At 33.9% G+C, this 19,370-nt stretch overlaps 2 protein-coding genes across 2 annotated transcripts in view; both read left to right on the top strand.

Moving 5' to 3' along the window:
• The window catches only part of LOC144422776 (uncharacterized), a 49,749-nt gene that overhangs the window by 21,446 nt on the left and 8,933 nt on the right, over positions 1–19,370 (top strand). The window lies entirely within an intron of this gene.
• On the top strand, positions 527–13,873 carry LOC120335109 (receptor-type tyrosine-protein phosphatase epsilon-like). The gene is made up of 25 exons (XM_078114107.1): positions 527–563; positions 1,546–1,651; positions 2,096–2,218; positions 2,608–2,769; positions 3,000–3,070; positions 3,268–3,367; positions 3,622–3,693; positions 4,018–4,101; positions 4,487–4,570; positions 4,776–4,849; positions 5,055–5,194; positions 6,004–6,100; positions 6,568–6,632; positions 7,035–7,169; positions 7,449–7,580; positions 8,300–8,457; positions 8,877–9,012; positions 9,762–9,862; positions 10,246–10,379; positions 10,692–10,768; positions 10,991–11,125; positions 11,252–11,389; positions 11,725–11,864; positions 12,008–12,143; positions 13,029–13,873. The coding sequence occupies exons 1-25, from the start codon at positions 527–529 to the stop codon at positions 13,098–13,100; spliced, it is 2,709 nt and encodes a 902-aa protein (XP_077970233.1). The 3' UTR covers positions 13,101–13,873.

Genomic DNA, 19,370 nt, shown 5'->3' with positions numbered 1-19,370 from the left:
ACGAGAAATTCGAAAACAAAGCGGTTTCATACTGACTGGAAGCCTCGGCAATGACTCGGCTACAAAGATTCACTTGTTAGTGATGCTCAGAGTCAGAATACCGTAGTTAAATATCTACCTATTTTCCAGGTCACAAGATATTGCACTACAATTGCCACAAGATCGAACGTAAAGTCTCACCATAAAGACTCATTCAACATATCATTGCAGCAATCTTTTACTCCGGTACCCAACCGAAACTGCACAGTATCAATGCAGATTATTGGATGTGCGGGACTGAGCGAAGCAGTAAATTCAGCCGGATATTGTGTTGGAAAAACTGCAGGTTTTGTGTATAACTTATCAATGGTGCCCAATATTTCTGAAACAAATAGGAGTAACTCACTCAAAAATTACGTATCAATGCAGTTAAAAGTAATCAAATCATGGACGAATATGGGAAATTTCAGACACAGGTGGCAAAAACTCATTCAAAAATTATACTTGCGCAACAATGCAGTTACTAGTAATCTACTCATAAACAAATATGGGGCATAGAAGCAGTGGCATCAATTTATACCACGGTAATTAAATTTGCGTTCTCAAAGACAATTCTTCGTTATTTATTTATATCAATAAAGGTACTATTCGACTACTAGTCTTCAGACCCTTCAATCTGGGTGGCAAGAGATGGTAGACCTGCAGTACATGTCTTTTTGTTTATCCCTGTTTATACCAGAAGCTAACTATGAGCTGTATAAATCTACTTCATATTACCTTTTCAAGGGATTAAACTCAATGCCAATTATTTATGAACATGAAACTTGATTTATCTCTTGAAGTTCACTTTGCGATCGAACAGGGGAGCAAAAAATTTTGTTTATAGAAGTTTTACGACAAATTCAAACCATATGTGGTCGAGCTATTGATCAATGTTTGATCTGGTAATGGTAATTTTATGCGGCAACCGAGCTGTAAAGAAAGATCAATTTGAAAGGTCAATGTTATTACGCCGCAGTTTAAAATGTCAGTTCAAATAACATTTTTTTCTCACAAACTGCCGCGGGACAGCTCCCACTTCGATATGTTTTTTACTATAAAGAAAACACCCATAATTAGAGTCATAATAATACCAGGTTTTGCATATTACTATTGAAACAATATTTATCAGAATTCGAAAAAATATACAAATTTGGTTTTGTAACGCCAAAGTTGACATGCGTAAACGTCACCACTGGCCAGATCTCCCCAAACGAATCAAAATGCCCGTAGAAATAAAAGCATATGTTCGTTGTACCACTTTGTGTAGATCTGCCAATATCGTGTCTATTGTATTATACAACATACCTTTTTAATCTTTTTATTTTGATAATTCAAGTAACTCCAAAAGCGGAAACAGTCGAAAATCATATGCACTGTCAATGTCAAAACTAGACTATTTTGTAGCAGCGTATTTGTTATTATATTTGCGTATTATATTTGTGAATAATACTTGAATTGTACATATATATATATTAGATATATAATTTGATCTTGTGAAAAATTTTCGAATTCTTTCTCCAACAGCTCCGAATGAAATTGCAAAACCAGTTGTTTCTGATGACGCCATCGACAGTGACGGGATTCGCAAAATAACCGTGACTAAACCTGATGAAAGCAACGGTTTGCTGAGGTTTGTATTGTAAGAATACAACTACTACATGACACTATACAAGAAAATTAGTGCAAAGAAATATAGCTCTAATTCATTCTAACACTCTATTCATGGCACTTTGTACGACGCCGTTGAAACTAACAAATCTTGCGCATTTTCTCTACTATTTTAAGTTAGTAGCATCCACTTATTATAGCACACGAAGGCGGGTTTTGTCACAACTAATGGACCAAGCAGTTACAAATATATATATTATTGGCTACGCATACATAGTTTAACCCAAATTTCAATGCTTTTTTTTTTTAATTGTGAAGACAACTTGAATGGCATGCAGTAAAATATTTTACCATTTGGCTGGAATTTTGCTGGCATTGCAGTGATAATTTAATCATTTGACCTTTGTGTCAGTATAATATTGCATTGCTTCCTTGTTTATTTTGTAAATATTTTCATTACATTCAGCTGTTTATTCATCATCGTAAAAGATGGATCATATGAACGGAATATCAATTTCAGCATGGAGAATTTGATCAAGGCGCAGAGCTCAACCACTGAATACATCGCAGTCGCGCTTCCAGTTTTCAAGTACGCCGTAAGAATATCGTAACGTGATTACATTCGTCAGAATACACCCAATGAAATTGCCGTCTGACCACGTCACCGCGTGGTGAAATAAAGTGCAGTGTTTTGATATAAATTTTCCGACCTTTTCAAAATTCAAATTGTTATAAAAACAAAAAATAGAAGGTATTTTAATATTTCAAATAAAATTAGTTTGACATGCTTATTTCACTTTCCGCTAATCAATGATTTTTGCTCTTTATAAGAAAATTCTTTTCCCAGTATAACTTGTGTAGCGTCGATCCAAAATTCTTTCTACAGCAGACATTCCCATCAAATCATTACCTCGCGCTGCAAAAACGAACATTTATTTTTCTTTTCTTTTTTAAATTACACATACACCTTTATTGCAGATTTGAAAAAGTCATCAATCTTGGCGATGAATTAGAATCTTTTTGTAGCGTTACCCAAACAATCGACATCGTATCCAAAAAAAGAAGGCGGCGGAGAAGTGTCTCGGAAAATACATCGATTGCAGGAAAAAATCGGAAACTTGACAAAGAAAAAACTTACAGGTAAGTTAGTTATTTGCCGACAACACAAATTCCAAAAATATCAATTTCGCTTCGAGAATGTGTGTGAGAAATCGGCCACCGAAAACACAATATTTACATAATCTAATAATGCTTCTTCTAGGAATACTTTTTGAAGGAATAAAGTTTCCCCCTTTCACCCTTTTTTTCAAGTGGCAACTGAAAATACAGGTGTACAAACTACCTTGCGTAATGCTTCCTTTTTTCTACAGTGTGTTTGTTGTCTCAACAACGCCTTGTGGAAATGATATCTGCATGCAAACGAGTCCGCCAACACCATTTAGTGAGTATAGTTCCTCCAATAATAGCATTCAGCAGATCGTCAATTTAAGTTAAGATTCTATCTCAGCCACGGTAGAATTGCGAATTAGTACATGAGCAGGTATGTCGGATAAACTGCCAATTTTAGGTAATTTGGTTCAAACAGCTGAATTAAATACCTAGCAGTGCATGAAAGTATTTTTTTTTTTTTTTCTTCAGGAAATGCTAATGCTTTTCAATCTTGGATAATTGCAGTAATAGTAGCTGGAGCTTGCTTGTTGATAGCTCTGCTGATTATGGTTGTAGTGATAAAACGACGGTGAGTTCTTATTCACAATATGAAGCTACAAACAAGTATTCAGTAATTGATAAAAATGCTTGTCTGAATTGTTTCAGATTATTGTTATAGAAACCACTTATATAGGAATAATATTTTTTATTAATATAAAATATTTTTCAGAGCCTAAACACTAACCATCCGTATATTTGCGTATTCAAAATTTAAAAGATTAAAAAATACTTCAATAGTTAACTTCAAATTTATATAATTATAATTAAATACTGTTATTTTAGCAAAGCGAAAAGTATATCAAGCAAAATCGATTCGGTGGACGAAGTTATCCCAACAAGACCGGACTCAGCTTCGTGAGTCTTGTAAAACTTTTCCGATATTGCCTACATTTATTGGATACAAAATGTATGAAATTGTTTTGTTATTATGTTGTTGTTCTCATTTTTCTTTTGTTAGGAACAAATATTCCGTTTTTATTTTGCGACCTCGTGTTACGCGAAAGTCAGAGTTTATATGATATCGGAAATGCACGATAGGATGGTTGGTTCGTTTTTGCCTTCGTGTTCATATATTTGAGCATCTAGCATTCACAATCATTTTGTTGGTGGAAGATGGAAAAAGATATTAACTACTGAAGTGTATGAATTAGCTAATATATATATATTATTTTGCAGCAGGAAGTTTCAAAATGAAGAGGCAACAACTGGTGGTTATGCTGAAGTGGGTTTTACTGCAACAAACAAAAATACTTCATCAACCTCGTAAGGATTTGTCTTGATTTTACAAAGACGCCAAAGTTTGGCAAAATAATAACGGACAACCCAAAAAGAATGAAGTTTATAAATTTCATCCCCTGCTTCCCTTTGAGGCTCAACCATTTAGCAACTTCAACTACCCCAACTATCTACAGACAAAATATCATTAATTTTATAATTTTGGGGTTCAATGTGGTGATTCCAACCTTTTATTTTACGCCAAATGAATTTCACTATGGAGTTCAACCATCCCGCCTTCCTACAATAACAATTTCATCCACTTCTCATTTTTAGCGTTCAGACTTTTAGTGTTTTTAAATTTTTATTTTGGGGAACAATGCAACTTCGCTTTTCTTCCACTGGCAGTCACACATATTTTATTTTGCAACAGGAATTTTCAAAATGAAGAAGAATCAACCGATGGTTATACTAAAATGGCCTTCGCTGGGACAGCAAAAAATGCCACAACCACCAAGTAAGTTTTTGATTGGATTTATAAATCTTTCGTGAGATGCAACAAAGTATTAAATACTTACAGAAACAGTTGTAATCTTTATCAATTAAGGATCTTAATAACAAAAAGGTATTTTGCAATTTTCACCCAAGATTCCATGCGTACTAAATTAATTTCAGAAAAGTGTAAATTAAATATTTTAGCCTGATGTATTTGTCATTTTCAGAAAATCAAATTCAAAAATACAAACCAAACCGAACACGCCGAGCGCACCAAGGACGCAAATAAATGCAGAGGAAGGTGGGTTGACAATTACTAATATCTCAGAATATCAGAGTACAGTAAATATGAATATATAAATGATCATATTAATCACTATATCCCAAGCATAAAATATGAACAAGGATTTGAATTCAATATCACGAATACGTGGCGGAGGCATATAATCCAGCATAGTTCAGATAAATAAAAATAATTAAAATCACAATTCAACAATTGTTTACAGATTTGGGTCCCTACATCAACATAACGGCAAAATTCAAATTTTCAAAATCCTCCGATACCGCTATCAGCACTTCTGATTTAGAAGAAGTTTACAATTCAATGAGAAAAAAAGAAAACTCACAGTTTTTGGATCAATTTCAGGTAATAATTTCCCCCGCGCTTCGATATCCAGTCTTGGTAGTCTAGTTCAGTATCCTATATATCGATACCGGTAACAAGGTCACGTAACAAACATTAACTATAAAAAATAGCATATGACGTAACAATGCAAAATTAATGTAATATTGGGCTATTTGGATAGCTAACTGATAGTCTATGTCTCTATGATGCTATGACTTAAGCCTTGTTAAACGCTCACTTTAACCTACCTGAACAATTCTATATACTCAGATATGATTTAATAAGCGAAATATCATGAAAACAGTCCGCTATACCAGGGTAAATACCGAAAATTACGGCACGGTTTATATTAGCGAATGAGTAACGTTACCGGTTACATATGCTCTATAGCGCCTGGAACTTTTTTGGGTACCCCCGAAGTATGTGAACCAAGATGGCGGACACCGGGACGTAGTATGTGTACCCGGTTGAGGTTAGGAAATAATTTTATTCCAATTTTTCTTATTTCAGTTCTATTACGAGTTCGAGGACTAGCCAAGTGACTCCCGTAGTATTTGTACCTAAAATTATGGCCTAAACTTATTCTAGTACACATACTACCTTCCGGTGTCCGCCGTTACCGTGACAGGCTGTAGGGGTAGGGTATACCCGTACGATTTCGTGTCCATGTATTTGAGCATCGCTCTCATGTTTTGTTCATTCCCATCGAATGTGTTTGTCAACAGTCTCGAAATGTTCACCGTCAGGAGTTTAGATATCTGAATACCTTAGATTGGTATACATTTCTTCCCTGTGTATTGAAATCATTTGTATTTTGATTTGCGTTTCAGAAAATTCTTTCGGAAGCTGCCAAATTAGGAGAGCCAAAAAAATTTGCTTCCAATCCTGATCTAAAAAAAAAGAACAGATACAAGAATATTCTTCCATGTGAGTTGTATACTGTAAATTGTTTTCCACAATAGTATTTCGTCACATCATTGTGATTATAGACAACGACATATTTCACTAGGCAAACTCATGCGTGGCATTAGTGAAAGTGATTCTTTGTGCAATTTGACCTTAATGTTGAAATCTCAATAACCTTCACGCCTTGTAATGGCGATTTTATTAGTCAAACCTAGAAGACTTCGATCCGACGGTCATAGAAAGATTGAGAATAACACAATGGAAATACAAAAGTTCATTTAAATTTGATCGGACATCCGGCATGTATGTTTCTCATTCAGTAATAAAGTATATTGAAAAAAATCTACAATCTAAAACTACAATAAGAAATTTCGAGTGGTCGGGGTTAAAGAATAAAAAAGCTCAGCATCCTATTTTTGACATCTTAACGAGATTTCAATGATTATGATGATTTTCAATGACTCAGTTGTGAACTTCCCCGTTTTCAGTTGATGAAACTCGAGTGAAAATATCACCAGAAGGTTCGGGATATATCAACGCCTGCTATATTGATGTAAGTATAAAACAAACCGCTATGATTTATTACCTTACGTACGCGTTATAAGCCTTTACCATACTTTCAAAAAACACTCGTATCACTGTTAAGTGAAAAATGGATATATATATATGCCAAATGTTAATGTATGATGGAACAACTAAAAATATAGTGATACTATACTTGGTAAACTAATATATATGACTTGAAACACATCAAATTAAATCATTTATCAAATGAATCATACTTACATTAGGTTATATCTCGGAAATTATATTGTCGACTTTTGCGTCGTTTCGTATTATTTCTTATTCTGCAAAACTGCAATCAGATAAAGGTTACTGGAAATTGAAGAAAATTCTCATCGCAAAAATATTTGAATCTGACCTCTTAAATTGGATGTTCAATTTTATTCTAAAGGGTCACAACAAGCGACGTAAATACATCGCAACTCAGGGACCTCTTGCAACAACTGTAAATGATTTTTGGCAGATGATAATTGAACATAAATGCTATTTGATCGTGATGTTAACGAAGGAAAAAGAGGCTGGGAAGGTAATTTGACTTCAACTGTATTTCTGAACCAAAATTCTGACAAAAGACGTCTATATCAAAATTCTATGACGAACGATTCCATGCCAAAGTGGATAATGGGCAATATGTAAATCCTAAACTGTTCACCAGTGTGTTATTCAGTGATAGACATTGTAATTCCCAAATATCCTAAAACAATTCAATTATCCATAGAATTATGCAACATATGGATAAGATAGAGCATTACAAAAATGCTTGGCGCAAGAAAATATATTGAACACAATTAAATTCTATTTGTAGAAAAAATGTGAAAAATATTGGCCCGATGAGAACAAAAACCAGGAGTTTGGTTCCGTGCTCGTGGAAAATGTACACGAAGTCAACTACGGCTCGTTTATAAAGCGAAGTTTTACTGTGAAGTCTCGTAATAAGGTAAGAAAAAAGCGCGTCAGTCAGTCAGTCAATCGCTTATTTGGTATCACAAAAGCATGTGTACTAGAGTCGATACAAAAATAAAAATATTATTATGGCTATTTGTAGGACAGGAGTCGCGAGGAACTTCATGAGGTTTTCAAGCAGCGACACCTATAACGTCGTTACTGGTTTAGCGTGAAAAGTTACTGCATATGTTATGTAATAGGGCATGATGGTAAACACATTTTGAGAATAACACATAAATTATCGATGAAATTCAAAGCAAAGGCAATTATGTCTAATTTAATATTTAAAATACGAGTAAACATATGAAGAAAAATTACTTTGCATATCCATAAGTTCAGTGTAAAATATCACTCGTACGGCACAATGTCTGTAGTATCTGTAACCACCTATCATAATTAAGCGCTATAACCAATGATATTAAGTTTACATGGGTATATAAGCACTGTTTCTTCAATTTTTATGAGAGATTTTCAGCCGGTTTTGATGAATCTTGCAATTTTGCTGCTGCTTAACGTTGAAATTATTTTCATCACACAATGTACCCTCCCCTAAGCACTGATCTGACGTCACGTTGGAGGAGGTAGAATTATTATCTTGACCGCAATTTAACTGGCACATGACCCGTGTTGCGTTGGCGTATGGCCACGACCTAAAATAAAATGTAAATAGGTCGCTGACCTATACATTCAGAATCAAATGCTTTATTTTAGGGTCTTGATGTCACGTTAAATGTATACCAGTACCAATTCTTGAAATGGCCTGACCATGGTGCACCGGCAACCACTTCAGATTTATTGCGAATGCATCGGGCTGTGATGGAAAACTATGAGGAAATCGGAAAGGGATCTCCAATTGTAGTCCATTGCAGGTATTACAACGCACAGCCTGTAAATCGTTATAAGTTTATTTGAAATTATCAATTTTAGAACTATGTGCAAACCTCATTTCTCTGAAATGCCGAACACCCAACTCTGTTGAACCTCTCAAGATCATCTTAGACATTGGTATTGCTTTTCTGTAGACGTACAGATTTGTAGAACTTATATGAAGATAAATAAAATTTTATGATATGCTCCGTCGGCGTTATATCGACGCTTTCTATTCGATATTGTTCTAGTGAATTTTTCGTGGGTAGAATCCGCGAGTTACATGAATATCAGGTTCTTAAATTTCTACTTTGGCATAGGGATGGTAAACAGACAAAATAGGATCTATCAAAAATGTATGATCTACGACAAACAAATTATCGCGAAATATTTTAACACCTTCGTTTTCTTGGCTCTCTAGCGCCGGTGCAGGACGAACTGGGACATTGATTGGTTTTGATATTCTGCTTGATGAAAGCAAGTCTGTAGGATCTATTGACGCCTTTGCTTGCGTTCTCAACATGAGGAAACAGAGAGTGGAGATGGTGCAAAATTCGGTGAGCTATATCTTATATTTTTGCCCATACCGTGATATTCATTATTTGGCAACTGCACCCTGAAATGAATCAGATGTTCAACAAGAGAGCAATGCTCAAATATATGGACACGAGGGACAAAACAAAGTAGTATAAAATCCTTTACAGGACCGGTATTCTGACCACCATATCACTGAGATGTGATCACGGAACCAAGGCACGTTGCTCTTTTTTTTAATATTGATGACGTCATCACACAAAACTTCGAAGTGAAAAACGAATCCCAAAGATCCCACAAATTTTTTTTTCGAAATAAACAAAATTAATAGCGTTCCAGCGACAACAACAATCTTTTAATTACTAAATATTTCAAAGCAATTGGTCAAGTAGTTGAAGAGAAAAGCGATTTTTCACAACGACAACAACAACACAACGAGAATATCGGTCAGAGACCAAAGACTTATCGATCGAAAGTTAGGGGATCCCAAAACAGCGCTCTTACTCCATAGTGACACCTTGTGTCCAATTACTAATTAATTAGTAACTCGCTAATTATACGACATACTTCATCCAAAATCAATAGGCTTCTGGTCCGACATATAATGAATGCACATGCAAAATCTGGAGCAGATTCAATCTCGCTTTCGCGTGCATCTAACAGACAGACAGACAAACATACCTATCAACATACTTACCAATTAAAATCGATAAGTAATACCCAAACAATTCATAGGTCCAATTTCTGTCCAATAATATTAATATTTATTTAGGATCAATACGTTCTCGTTCACAAGCTCGTATTGGAAGCCATCTTGATTGAAGGCAGAGATTTATCTTCTGATGAAGCAAAAGCTAAATTGGAAAAGATAAAGTTTGAAAAATTTCCTTTTATATATTCGGTCTTGGTAAATGACTCCCCACTAAGGCTTTACGGTTTTCCTACACAGATTTGCTCGCGTATACGTATTGGTGAGGGCATGGTTCAGTATTGAAGTTGTATTTTTAAATGCCCAGTCAGTCTGTACAGTAGTAGGGTCGAAGTAAAGTAATTTTTTTTGTAACGTTGTCGGATGGTGGTACCAAAATTACATATGCAAAAATTACTAGAAGTACTTAAGGCACTAAACTACACTAGATCCTGGTAGTACAGATCACTGTATTTTCCGTTCCTTTTTCCAGCTAAACTTGGAAATTTACACTTATCGCTAATATCAATTATCACAATAACAAGTATCGAATAAATTTAAATTCCAGGACTCCTGATGGCGAAGCTTCAATAAAGAAAGAATTTGAAGATTTAAATCGAATTGGACCAATGAAAGACTCAAAATTGCGTGGGCTCGATGGTAAAAATAAGAAAATGAACAGATCAAAGAAATCTATTCCATGTAGGTTTTGTAAACTTCATATTCCCAATTAAACATTCTTTTATGTATATAACTAGAAAAGCCAATTTTTGTTGACCACATTTGCCTGCTTGACATATTTATACAGATTGGGAAAGTCTTTAAAATGCTCAAGAAAGGCTTCAATAGACTCTCATTACTGGACAAAATTAATAAACGTTTAAAATATCCAACCTTTCAAATTATTTTATTGTCCTGCCGATACAGCGCCGCGAACCCTCAGGGTGATGTAAATGATTGCTATGTAAATCAACTTTTACTAAATCAATCTGTCTTTAACCCCCTTTTTTCTAGACGACTACACACTGGTAACAATATTCATGCAACAAGATGAAGATGAGATTCCTTATATGAATGCTTCGTGGGTAGAGGTACATTTGAAATTTAAACTATTTATTCAACTCCATACTCTGGAGGTCTATATATAAAATAAAAACATATAAATGAACAATGCCATTTTCTAAAAAATTATTGAACTTCACGTTTCAGAATTCAAATTTATTTGAAGTTAATAAAATCATTTCATTGGCCAATGACTTATTTGGTCCCGAACGAAAACTACTTGAAAGAAATATACTCTATACTACTTTCAGAGCAATGATGAATCAAGTCCAATGATCGCATCTCAAGGTCCAACTTCATCAAACATTGATTTATTCTGGAGATTGATTCTGGATAACAACGTTAATACAATCGTTATGTTGACGAAACTCAAAGAAGGGAAAGAGGTTAGAAGTATAAAATATAAATCAGACTGCCAACTAACGCAAGATCGTGTTCATGTTTATTTACTTCAAACCAAATTCTGCAATGCTGTTCCGCTGAACTGACTTATTGTTTATTAATAAATTCAGGAACAATGTGCTCAGTATTGGCCTACAAATGTTGGTGAAGTTATGAAATGGAATAACTTATCTGTAACTAGGATTAATGAGGAAACAAAAGCTCCCATAACAGAGAGAGAAATTCGAGTGGAAAGAGGATCTCAATCGGTGAGTCATTGCTATCATTTCTATATGAATTTCAAGTTAATAAAAAATGCAGTAGGTTGCAATAATTAACTATTCTGGCATCGCGGGTTGACAGGTCGCAAGTTTTAACCCTTATGCAGGTTTCAATATCACAATGAACTGGTTAAAAATTAAAAAAACGTAGAATTCCTGTGTTTATAAAAAAAAAACATATAAGTAGCTCATTTGGAGCGAAGTTGTAATAGACACCCTTGAAAAAGTAGGTAATGATGCCAGTCTATCTACTGTTCTATCTACTGATGCCAGTCTATCTATATAAAGCAAACAAATTTCTGAACATTTTCTCATTTATTCAGAAAACAGTGACTCAGTTCCATTACATTGGATGGAAATCAACAAGTTGTCCCGAAGATGGAAGAGAATTAATCGATCTTGTTAGTAAAATGCAGAAAAATATTCGATCAGCTGGGAATGGAGTCACTCTCATACATTGCAGGTATTTATCGCCATCAGTACTTTTTCGAGAATGAGATTTATTTCTCAACGATTTGTAGCTGTGTACTTTGTTTTAGTCCAAATCTAATATGGCCAAAAAAAATAATGAATAATCACATTGTTTCTTAATATCTTCTATTTCAGTGATGGTATCGGTCGAACTGGTGTATTCTGTGCAACAGTGAACCTGATAGATCGATTGAAATGCGAGAATCGAATTGATGTTTTCAGAGCCGTGAAAGATCTCAGAGATGGAAGACCAAATATGGTGGAAAATTTGGTAAGAATAGTCACATCAGTTTTTCTTCTCATTTCTTGTGACATGGAAGTCGCCCAACTTATTCATCACAGTAACGTGATGAATCATCAACCTCGGTAATCTAATTATGTTATTGTGGAATGGTTTTTCAAATTACGCATATAAATGTTCATTCACGTGAGTGAGTATGTAACGTAAATGGGGTAATATATCTACAGCCATCACATATACAGTTGAAGTGATACCAGTATACAACCAACCTAATATACACATACAGCCATTCAAGTTGTGTGCATGCAAAAGTAATCGATTTAGTATGCATTTAGCGTTGCCTATCGTTTTATTTATTGTAAGCGAAATAGCACATCATTACACCAACAAAATACATCTATAATAGTTCCATTCACGTGATGCTTCGCCTATTCGACAACAGATAACGCTCTGATTTCAAAAACACGGTCATACATGCATTTATAATTAATTGGTTGTATATGTATAAGTGTAAATGGCTGCATATGTACGTGCGTTGGATTTATAATTGGCTGCATATATACGCAAATAGGTTGTATATGTATATTTTAGCTGTATTTATAATTATTGTATCAACCTTATCGGTTTATTTTAATTTTTGAGAGTGTTGAGAATTGTTTCAGAAAATGATTCATAAAACAATCGTTTAAAAAAGGCCTATTTATAGTACATGACACCGACTTGTAATGGCAGTGGTGAAAAGTAAATTGCTTTGGCCCAAAAATTTGAAACATGTTTTCATTCTAGGTTCGCGATCTCGACATCCAGTTACAACCGTGTACATAAATTAGATAGTAAACATATTATTCAATATTCATTTGTATTCACCACGTATTACTGCTTTGGTTTCTAAAACACAAGTATAATTTATTTCAGGATCAATACAAGTTCTGCTATCAAGCTATCGTGGAATATCTGAAATCATTCGATCTTTATTCAAACTTTTAACTTTTCTTTAAGACATGAAACGTTTATTTTCATTATTCTTTAGTGTATTTCATTATTCATCACAGATGAACAATACTCAAAGTTATTTAATTGAGTGTCTTTTATGTTTTTTTTCTTTTTCTGATTTATTGAATATAACAGGATAATAATCATAGCGTCGACAGTTATTTAATTATATATGTTCTATACTTTTTCTTCACTGTATCGTAAATTCATATTACTTGTGTAGTATCCCAATCACGTACGTTTATATGAAGTAGTTTTGGAAACCTTGTGGTGATACAATCCGATATTTGCGTTTTGAAGTAGGAATGGCTGATTATACAAAAATAAGAGCCTGTTATAGTATATTCACAAAAGATTGTTCAAGCTTTCAACTAAATGTGGAAACAGTCGAGTTTGAGACCAATTGACACACAGGGGGCATTATACCCGCCCAGTCATGCAACGGAAATGTCAATGGATAGCTGTACACGCCAAACCTGATAATTCACATTAAAAGTGAATACCTAGTTTTCTCATCTTTTCAAACATTTTTCCGAACATAAAGATATTTTTGGAACACGCTTCTGGTTGGTTATTTTATAGTAAGATTATGTGATTTCAAAACGTAAAATAGTTAACACTCGGGTGTTAAAAGTGTAAAATACATGTTAATCGTTTTATTTTGATTTTTTTCATGTTTGAATATATTATAATATTGTTTAAGTAAATAACTGTTTTATGCATATTCTTTTTAAAAGATGATTCTAATAAAAGCACAAAGAAATGTATGTCATGTTGTAATGGTGTATTCTCCTATGATGCCTCAAAGTATGCGTGTTGATTATTTCATTCGAGACATAAAAAAACGAGAACAATACTTGGTGTGGTCATTGTTTGGATAAGAGATTAATTCTCAAATATGTGAAAAGACAAAACGAAATATTCTGCCCACAATTTCCCCAAATGCACATCCTGAACGAAGCTGGAACTATGAAACAGCTATCGTAACTGGATCGAGTGTAGTATAGTACCACAAGTCTTTCAAATGGGCGTGGAGTAAAACATTTTGCATATGTCATTACTGACCACACTCTGACTATGTCATTTATTAGTTACGCCCCTGCTACTTCATTATAACAAAACGATCAATATGTGTCCAATAATTCAAAGAAAACTGTTGCGCATTTCTCGTCAACTTCCACCTTTAACCTATCATAATCCAGTACATCTGGCAACACAGTATTGGTATTGGTTGATTGGCTTTGTTTCAAATTAATTCTAATGAAGTTAAATGGAAGAAATGAAATCATTCTCAACATATAAATTTTTACACTCGTTCACCAAAGCGCTTAACTGACGACAACTAATTTTTCAAGCTCAGATTCTCAAAACTTTGACTATTACCAATCCAAATACAGAAGCAGCGCATGTTAACGTAATTTAAAACCATTTTTTGTTATTCTCTACGTCTACAAGATTCCTTGTATGTGCACTTAGAATAAAGTTTTATCACTTTTAAAAACCAGCAATGCTCAAATATATGTATATATACGAATATCAAAAGACTATTTGCAGATGATGCAACAGACACGAAAATATGTTATAAGGTCTTTCAAATCAAAATTGAAAAATTAAGCCCCGTCAGTACCAGTAAGATCTTATCTGAGAATCGGGATTGCCGAAATAATGGCGCACTATAGATTGAACAAATGACAACGTGGTGGCGCAATATATGCGTAAATGGAAAGATTTGGGGTAAAAAAGTCGAGTCCGTAGGGGCTCAGAAAAAAAACAGAGACTTGCTTGTAGCAATCTCTTCTATCTTTGAGTGCGGAAAATGTGAAATCGTTTTGCCCACTTATTGTGGAGAAAAATGCGTAACAACGATATTAAAAGAAAAATTTCAGGGTGAAATATTGAGTCCACTTGCTGTGGAGAAAATCGTAAAAATAGACAAGCATATACCTTGGTACTTCGTACTCATAAAACATCCGTATAATAAGGGTTTAATTAGATAGAAAACGTGTTAAAATTAAACTGCATTTAAAAATATATCTACGGCTAAAATATCTTACGTAACACTGAAGACATAACTGTTGGAAGAGTTCGACGTGATCGATGTTGGTTTAATTCTAAATGCTTAACATAAGTCACGCTATAGAGCGACAAGTATGACAATAAGTTTATCAATGCTAGGGGGCTCGAATTCAGGTAACATTTTCTTTTTGTTCCGGGAATTTGGCAAGATTCAGCAGCTGATGCGTAATAGATGCTTCGTAGATGCGTGAGTATAAAATTATGTCACACGCATAAAGCTACATTTTAAATACGATTGTGCCAAAGTTATGGATCAACAATATACTCAATCTAAATCAAAAAACAAAATTATATACGACAAAAGAAATCATATACTATACTGTATTTCTTTTATGAAGGCTACGTAGGTTTGAAAAACGACATTCATTTTATAGCCAGTGAGAGATATTTTATGATATCAAACGTGTGATACTGGCCGAGGATGAAAGACCTTTGTTGCAATAACGCATGCTTCTGCCTAGTGCATTCACCCGCCATGATAAGTTATTGTCAGTCTTATATTTCAATTATTTCCCATGTTTCCTATATCAAGAGGGGAAGTCCTTCGGCTTTTATTAATACATTATGTCATGTTCATTTCTGCAAATTATGGGAAAATTTATCTATATAATACATCATCACTTCAGTAATACGAGAGCAAAGTTTGAATATATCTGCATGGAGGTCAAACGTCAAAAAGGTGTTTACACGATTAATAATAAAACAACAATAATTTGTTTAAAGTACTGGATCCCGCAGCAATTAGAAAAATAAGTAGACACCTACGAACTACTTCAATTTTTAAGTACTGAATATTAGTTGTGGTAAAATGCAATATGTTGAAAACAGACAATTCAACAAAACTATTTATATTTCATATAATGACATGATGAAACCATATTCAGTTCTGTTCACAAATATTGTATAAATCATGATAGAAAGACAAGTGAGGTGTAAAGTATAATAAGCAATTTTGTTAATACTCAACCTATTTGTGTGTGTGTGTTCCAAATACATGCCAAATTTACGTTTTATTACGTGACAGCGCTTAAGATAAGACACATAGCTTAACCTTACTAGTGTAATATTGAGAAAGCAACATTGTTTTGCCAGTTATCTCGCTATTGATGATGTTAAGGATATGTGGGCAGCATATCCTTAACATCATCAATAGCGAGATAAGACATGAACCCTGTCGGACTCTTGACTGTCGACCGGGTTACAAGAAAATATGTATTGTCTTGGGTAGAACTTATCAACGTATGTTAGTACATATGAATAGGTGCCATGTTATGTTAATTTGAGGGCTGACACAGGGCGACATCGTGAACCATCTTTCTGAACTGTGCAAACGGCAGCAGGCCGTTTAGAGTTGATTAGTGACGTGTGTGGCGGCGGGGTTGAACGATAACGATTTCAGCTAGAATTTTATAAAGTGAATAAAGATGAAAAATTGCAGATATGCCATTTTCTCCATTTCTGACATCACTATATTAATTATCGTTTGAATTGTATAGTAATGGCCGTGTCATGTAGTTATATTTTATCTATTCCCTTACTGGTATTATTTTGTGGAAGCATACATGTTGCAGCAGATGCCAATGGGCACCGAACGCGTTAGCTTCGAAAAAAATGTTTTGTATCAGTGCACATAATACATATATATTTATGTATTTTATTTCTCTCTCGAAGGCTGCATCTAATGTGAAATTTCATTAGTGTGAATATTTTCACATATTCTTGTAGTAACAGGCACATGAAAGTTCACTATAAAAAAGAACACCCCGAAACTATTTTCAATGATTACTGACTTTCTATACCAACAATACAACTGACTACTATTCTAGACTATGCGCCGTGGGCGGCAACAAACACTTTAAAATGTTTTCCTGTAGAGAGTTTGTACTGATTACCAAAATTAACACGTTATGAGATTTTGAATTTGTTGTGTAGTCATTGATTCACTAAAAAGAATAGGCCTAGATATATTTAACACCATTTGGACAACATAGTTTCAGCAGTTACGTAAATAAGAACTCATACGGTTCTGTACATCGGAACTAGGAAAGTTCACATCTTACATCCAAAACTGATCCTGGTTAAGCTGTATTTATGCTTTTGAATAGAATTATTGAAATGCAGAGAAAATGAACGCGTTTGGAATATCAATACTCTGTATCATTATGTCAATAATACTTGGAGTCTCAAACGCACAAAGTAAGATAATTTTTTCAATATAGTAATAACATTGCACGTTGAAATAGATATGTCGTCTTAACGTGTTATGTACGGGCATGGCAAAATATTTATAGTTTGATCCTATAGTGATATTGATCAACAGCGGAAGAAAGAGAGTATATATTATTTTACAGATGTGAGGTAAAAGAACAATGGGCTAGGCAAACTAATTATCTTATAAAAAATTATTACGCAAACAGTTTTTGCCGACTTCTTCGTTAATTCCTATTATTTTCTCACTATTCTGGAGTAACATCGCTAACATTTTTGCGTTTTAAAAAATTCATGACCGATCGACTGGTATTCTTTTATTTACAATGTTGCCAACTGTTATTTTCGAATTGTTTCTATATAGTTCAATGGACAACAAAATGTGTGGATCAGTATGAACTGACTTTTTTCAACAATACCAGAAAGAATTACGAAGGAGCAAAAGCTGCCTGTGAATCACTAGGAGGATACTTGGCAAAAGTTGATAATCAAAAAATGACTTATGTCATCAATGCCACTTTTAAGTGAGAATACTTGCTTATGCATATTTCATTCGTAATATATGACATACGAAGCAATTCATCTATACTGAGTGCACAGCTTAATGTTATTATTTCTTCTAATAAACAATCTATCAGTTTTTGATGGAATCAGATGTTAGGTTATATGGAAGTAGTTGAGGATATACTACATTTTTAATTTTTTCTAAATCTTGTTCTTGTTTTAACAACCATATTTCAGAATAAATTGGGGTGATAACACTTTCTATATCGGAGGCAACGACATAGCTAGAGAAGGAGATTGGAAATGGCTGGATGGTACTGATGTGATAATGAGAGGAGAAGTGGGATATCAAAACTGGTTTGTTTTTCAATGCGCGGAGTTGTAAATATAAAAGCTTTATAATCAGATACGGACAGTGAACGATAATTGGTTTACAGTCACTTTCACGCCGTGCAATATTTGTTATTCTCGATATTTTTTTCGAAAGATAATTAACTGAAAGTGCGATTTAGAGCAATGACACTGGTTTCTTCCGTGGTTCAATTTTATCTCTGGGTTCATTAGTGAAACCTGAAGCCGTATAATGGAACATGATGAATACCAGTATTTCAAGGTTGTAGTTACTAGCAATTGAATAAACTATTCCAGGCATTGAAAATTTCCATCTATACATATTTAGTAACTTTATATTTCGTCTATTTGTAGACTTGGTGCGCATCCCCTTATCAAGGTAATAATATTTATATTGGTGATTGGAATTGGCATAATACTCTGGATTCTAAAAAATTAATTAAAAGAATATAATAACATTGCATTTGAATTTTTCAGGAAAAGAAATCAACCAAACGGTGGGATTCCAACTGGGAAGGAGGGAAAAGTTTTCGATGAAGACTGTTTGACTGTTGGCAGAGAAACGTACCAGTGGGTTGACGTGGAATGCGATAGGCAATTCTACTACATTTGTCAAAAAAGTAATGAAATATTTAATTACTGCATCATCGTTTCTTACATTTACTGTAAATCTGTTTGCACAAATAACAATGCTTGATTTTATTTTGCTTAATTACGGTATTCACGCGTTATAAATATCCTACACAAATTTTGAATGGTCTACTACTGAGTACTAATATTTATTTGTCCATAAAAAACTTGTGATGTTTTGTTGTAATGAAAACGATTACAATATTTAGTATATGCATAAGGTTTTTGGTAGAATAGTTGCAAACAATATGACATTAAATTGCGTAGTGTTATAGTACGTAGTGTAATAAAAATCGTATACCTCTAATAAGGCGTTTTACAAAGACTGTCAAATTTGAAATGTCTTGAAGTATTAGTTTCGAAATTTTTAATTCATTCTTGCTTCTCGAGATTCGCGAAGATTTGATTTTTCTGAGTTGGAGTCAAACATTCGATACAATAAATCAGGATCCGGAATCAAATATTTTATCAACGGTAGTAAGTTATTTGCGTGTG

Source organism: Styela clava, chromosome 1 (assembly GCF_964204865.1).
Source record: "Styela clava chromosome 1, kaStyClav1.hap1.2, whole genome shotgun sequence".
In the NCBI taxonomy this organism is placed as follows: Eukaryota; Metazoa; Chordata; class Ascidiacea; order Stolidobranchia; family Styelidae; genus Styela; species Styela clava.
Note: the sequence above shows the minus strand (reverse complement) of the source record. Positions and strands in the feature narration are given on the sequence as shown.

Coding starts and splice junctions, on each gene's coding strand:
- LOC120335109 (XM_078114107.1), top strand. CDS start 527: ATGGGGCATAGAAGCAGTGGCATCAATTTATACCACG. Junction 2,770..2,999: donor GACAAAGAAAAAACTTACAG/GTAAGTTAGTTA, acceptor TTTTTTCTACAG/TGTGTTTGTTGTCTCAACAA. Junction 11,390..11,724: donor TGGAAAGAGGATCTCAATCG/GTGAGTCATTGC, acceptor TCATTTATTCAG/AAAACAGTGACTCAGTTCCA.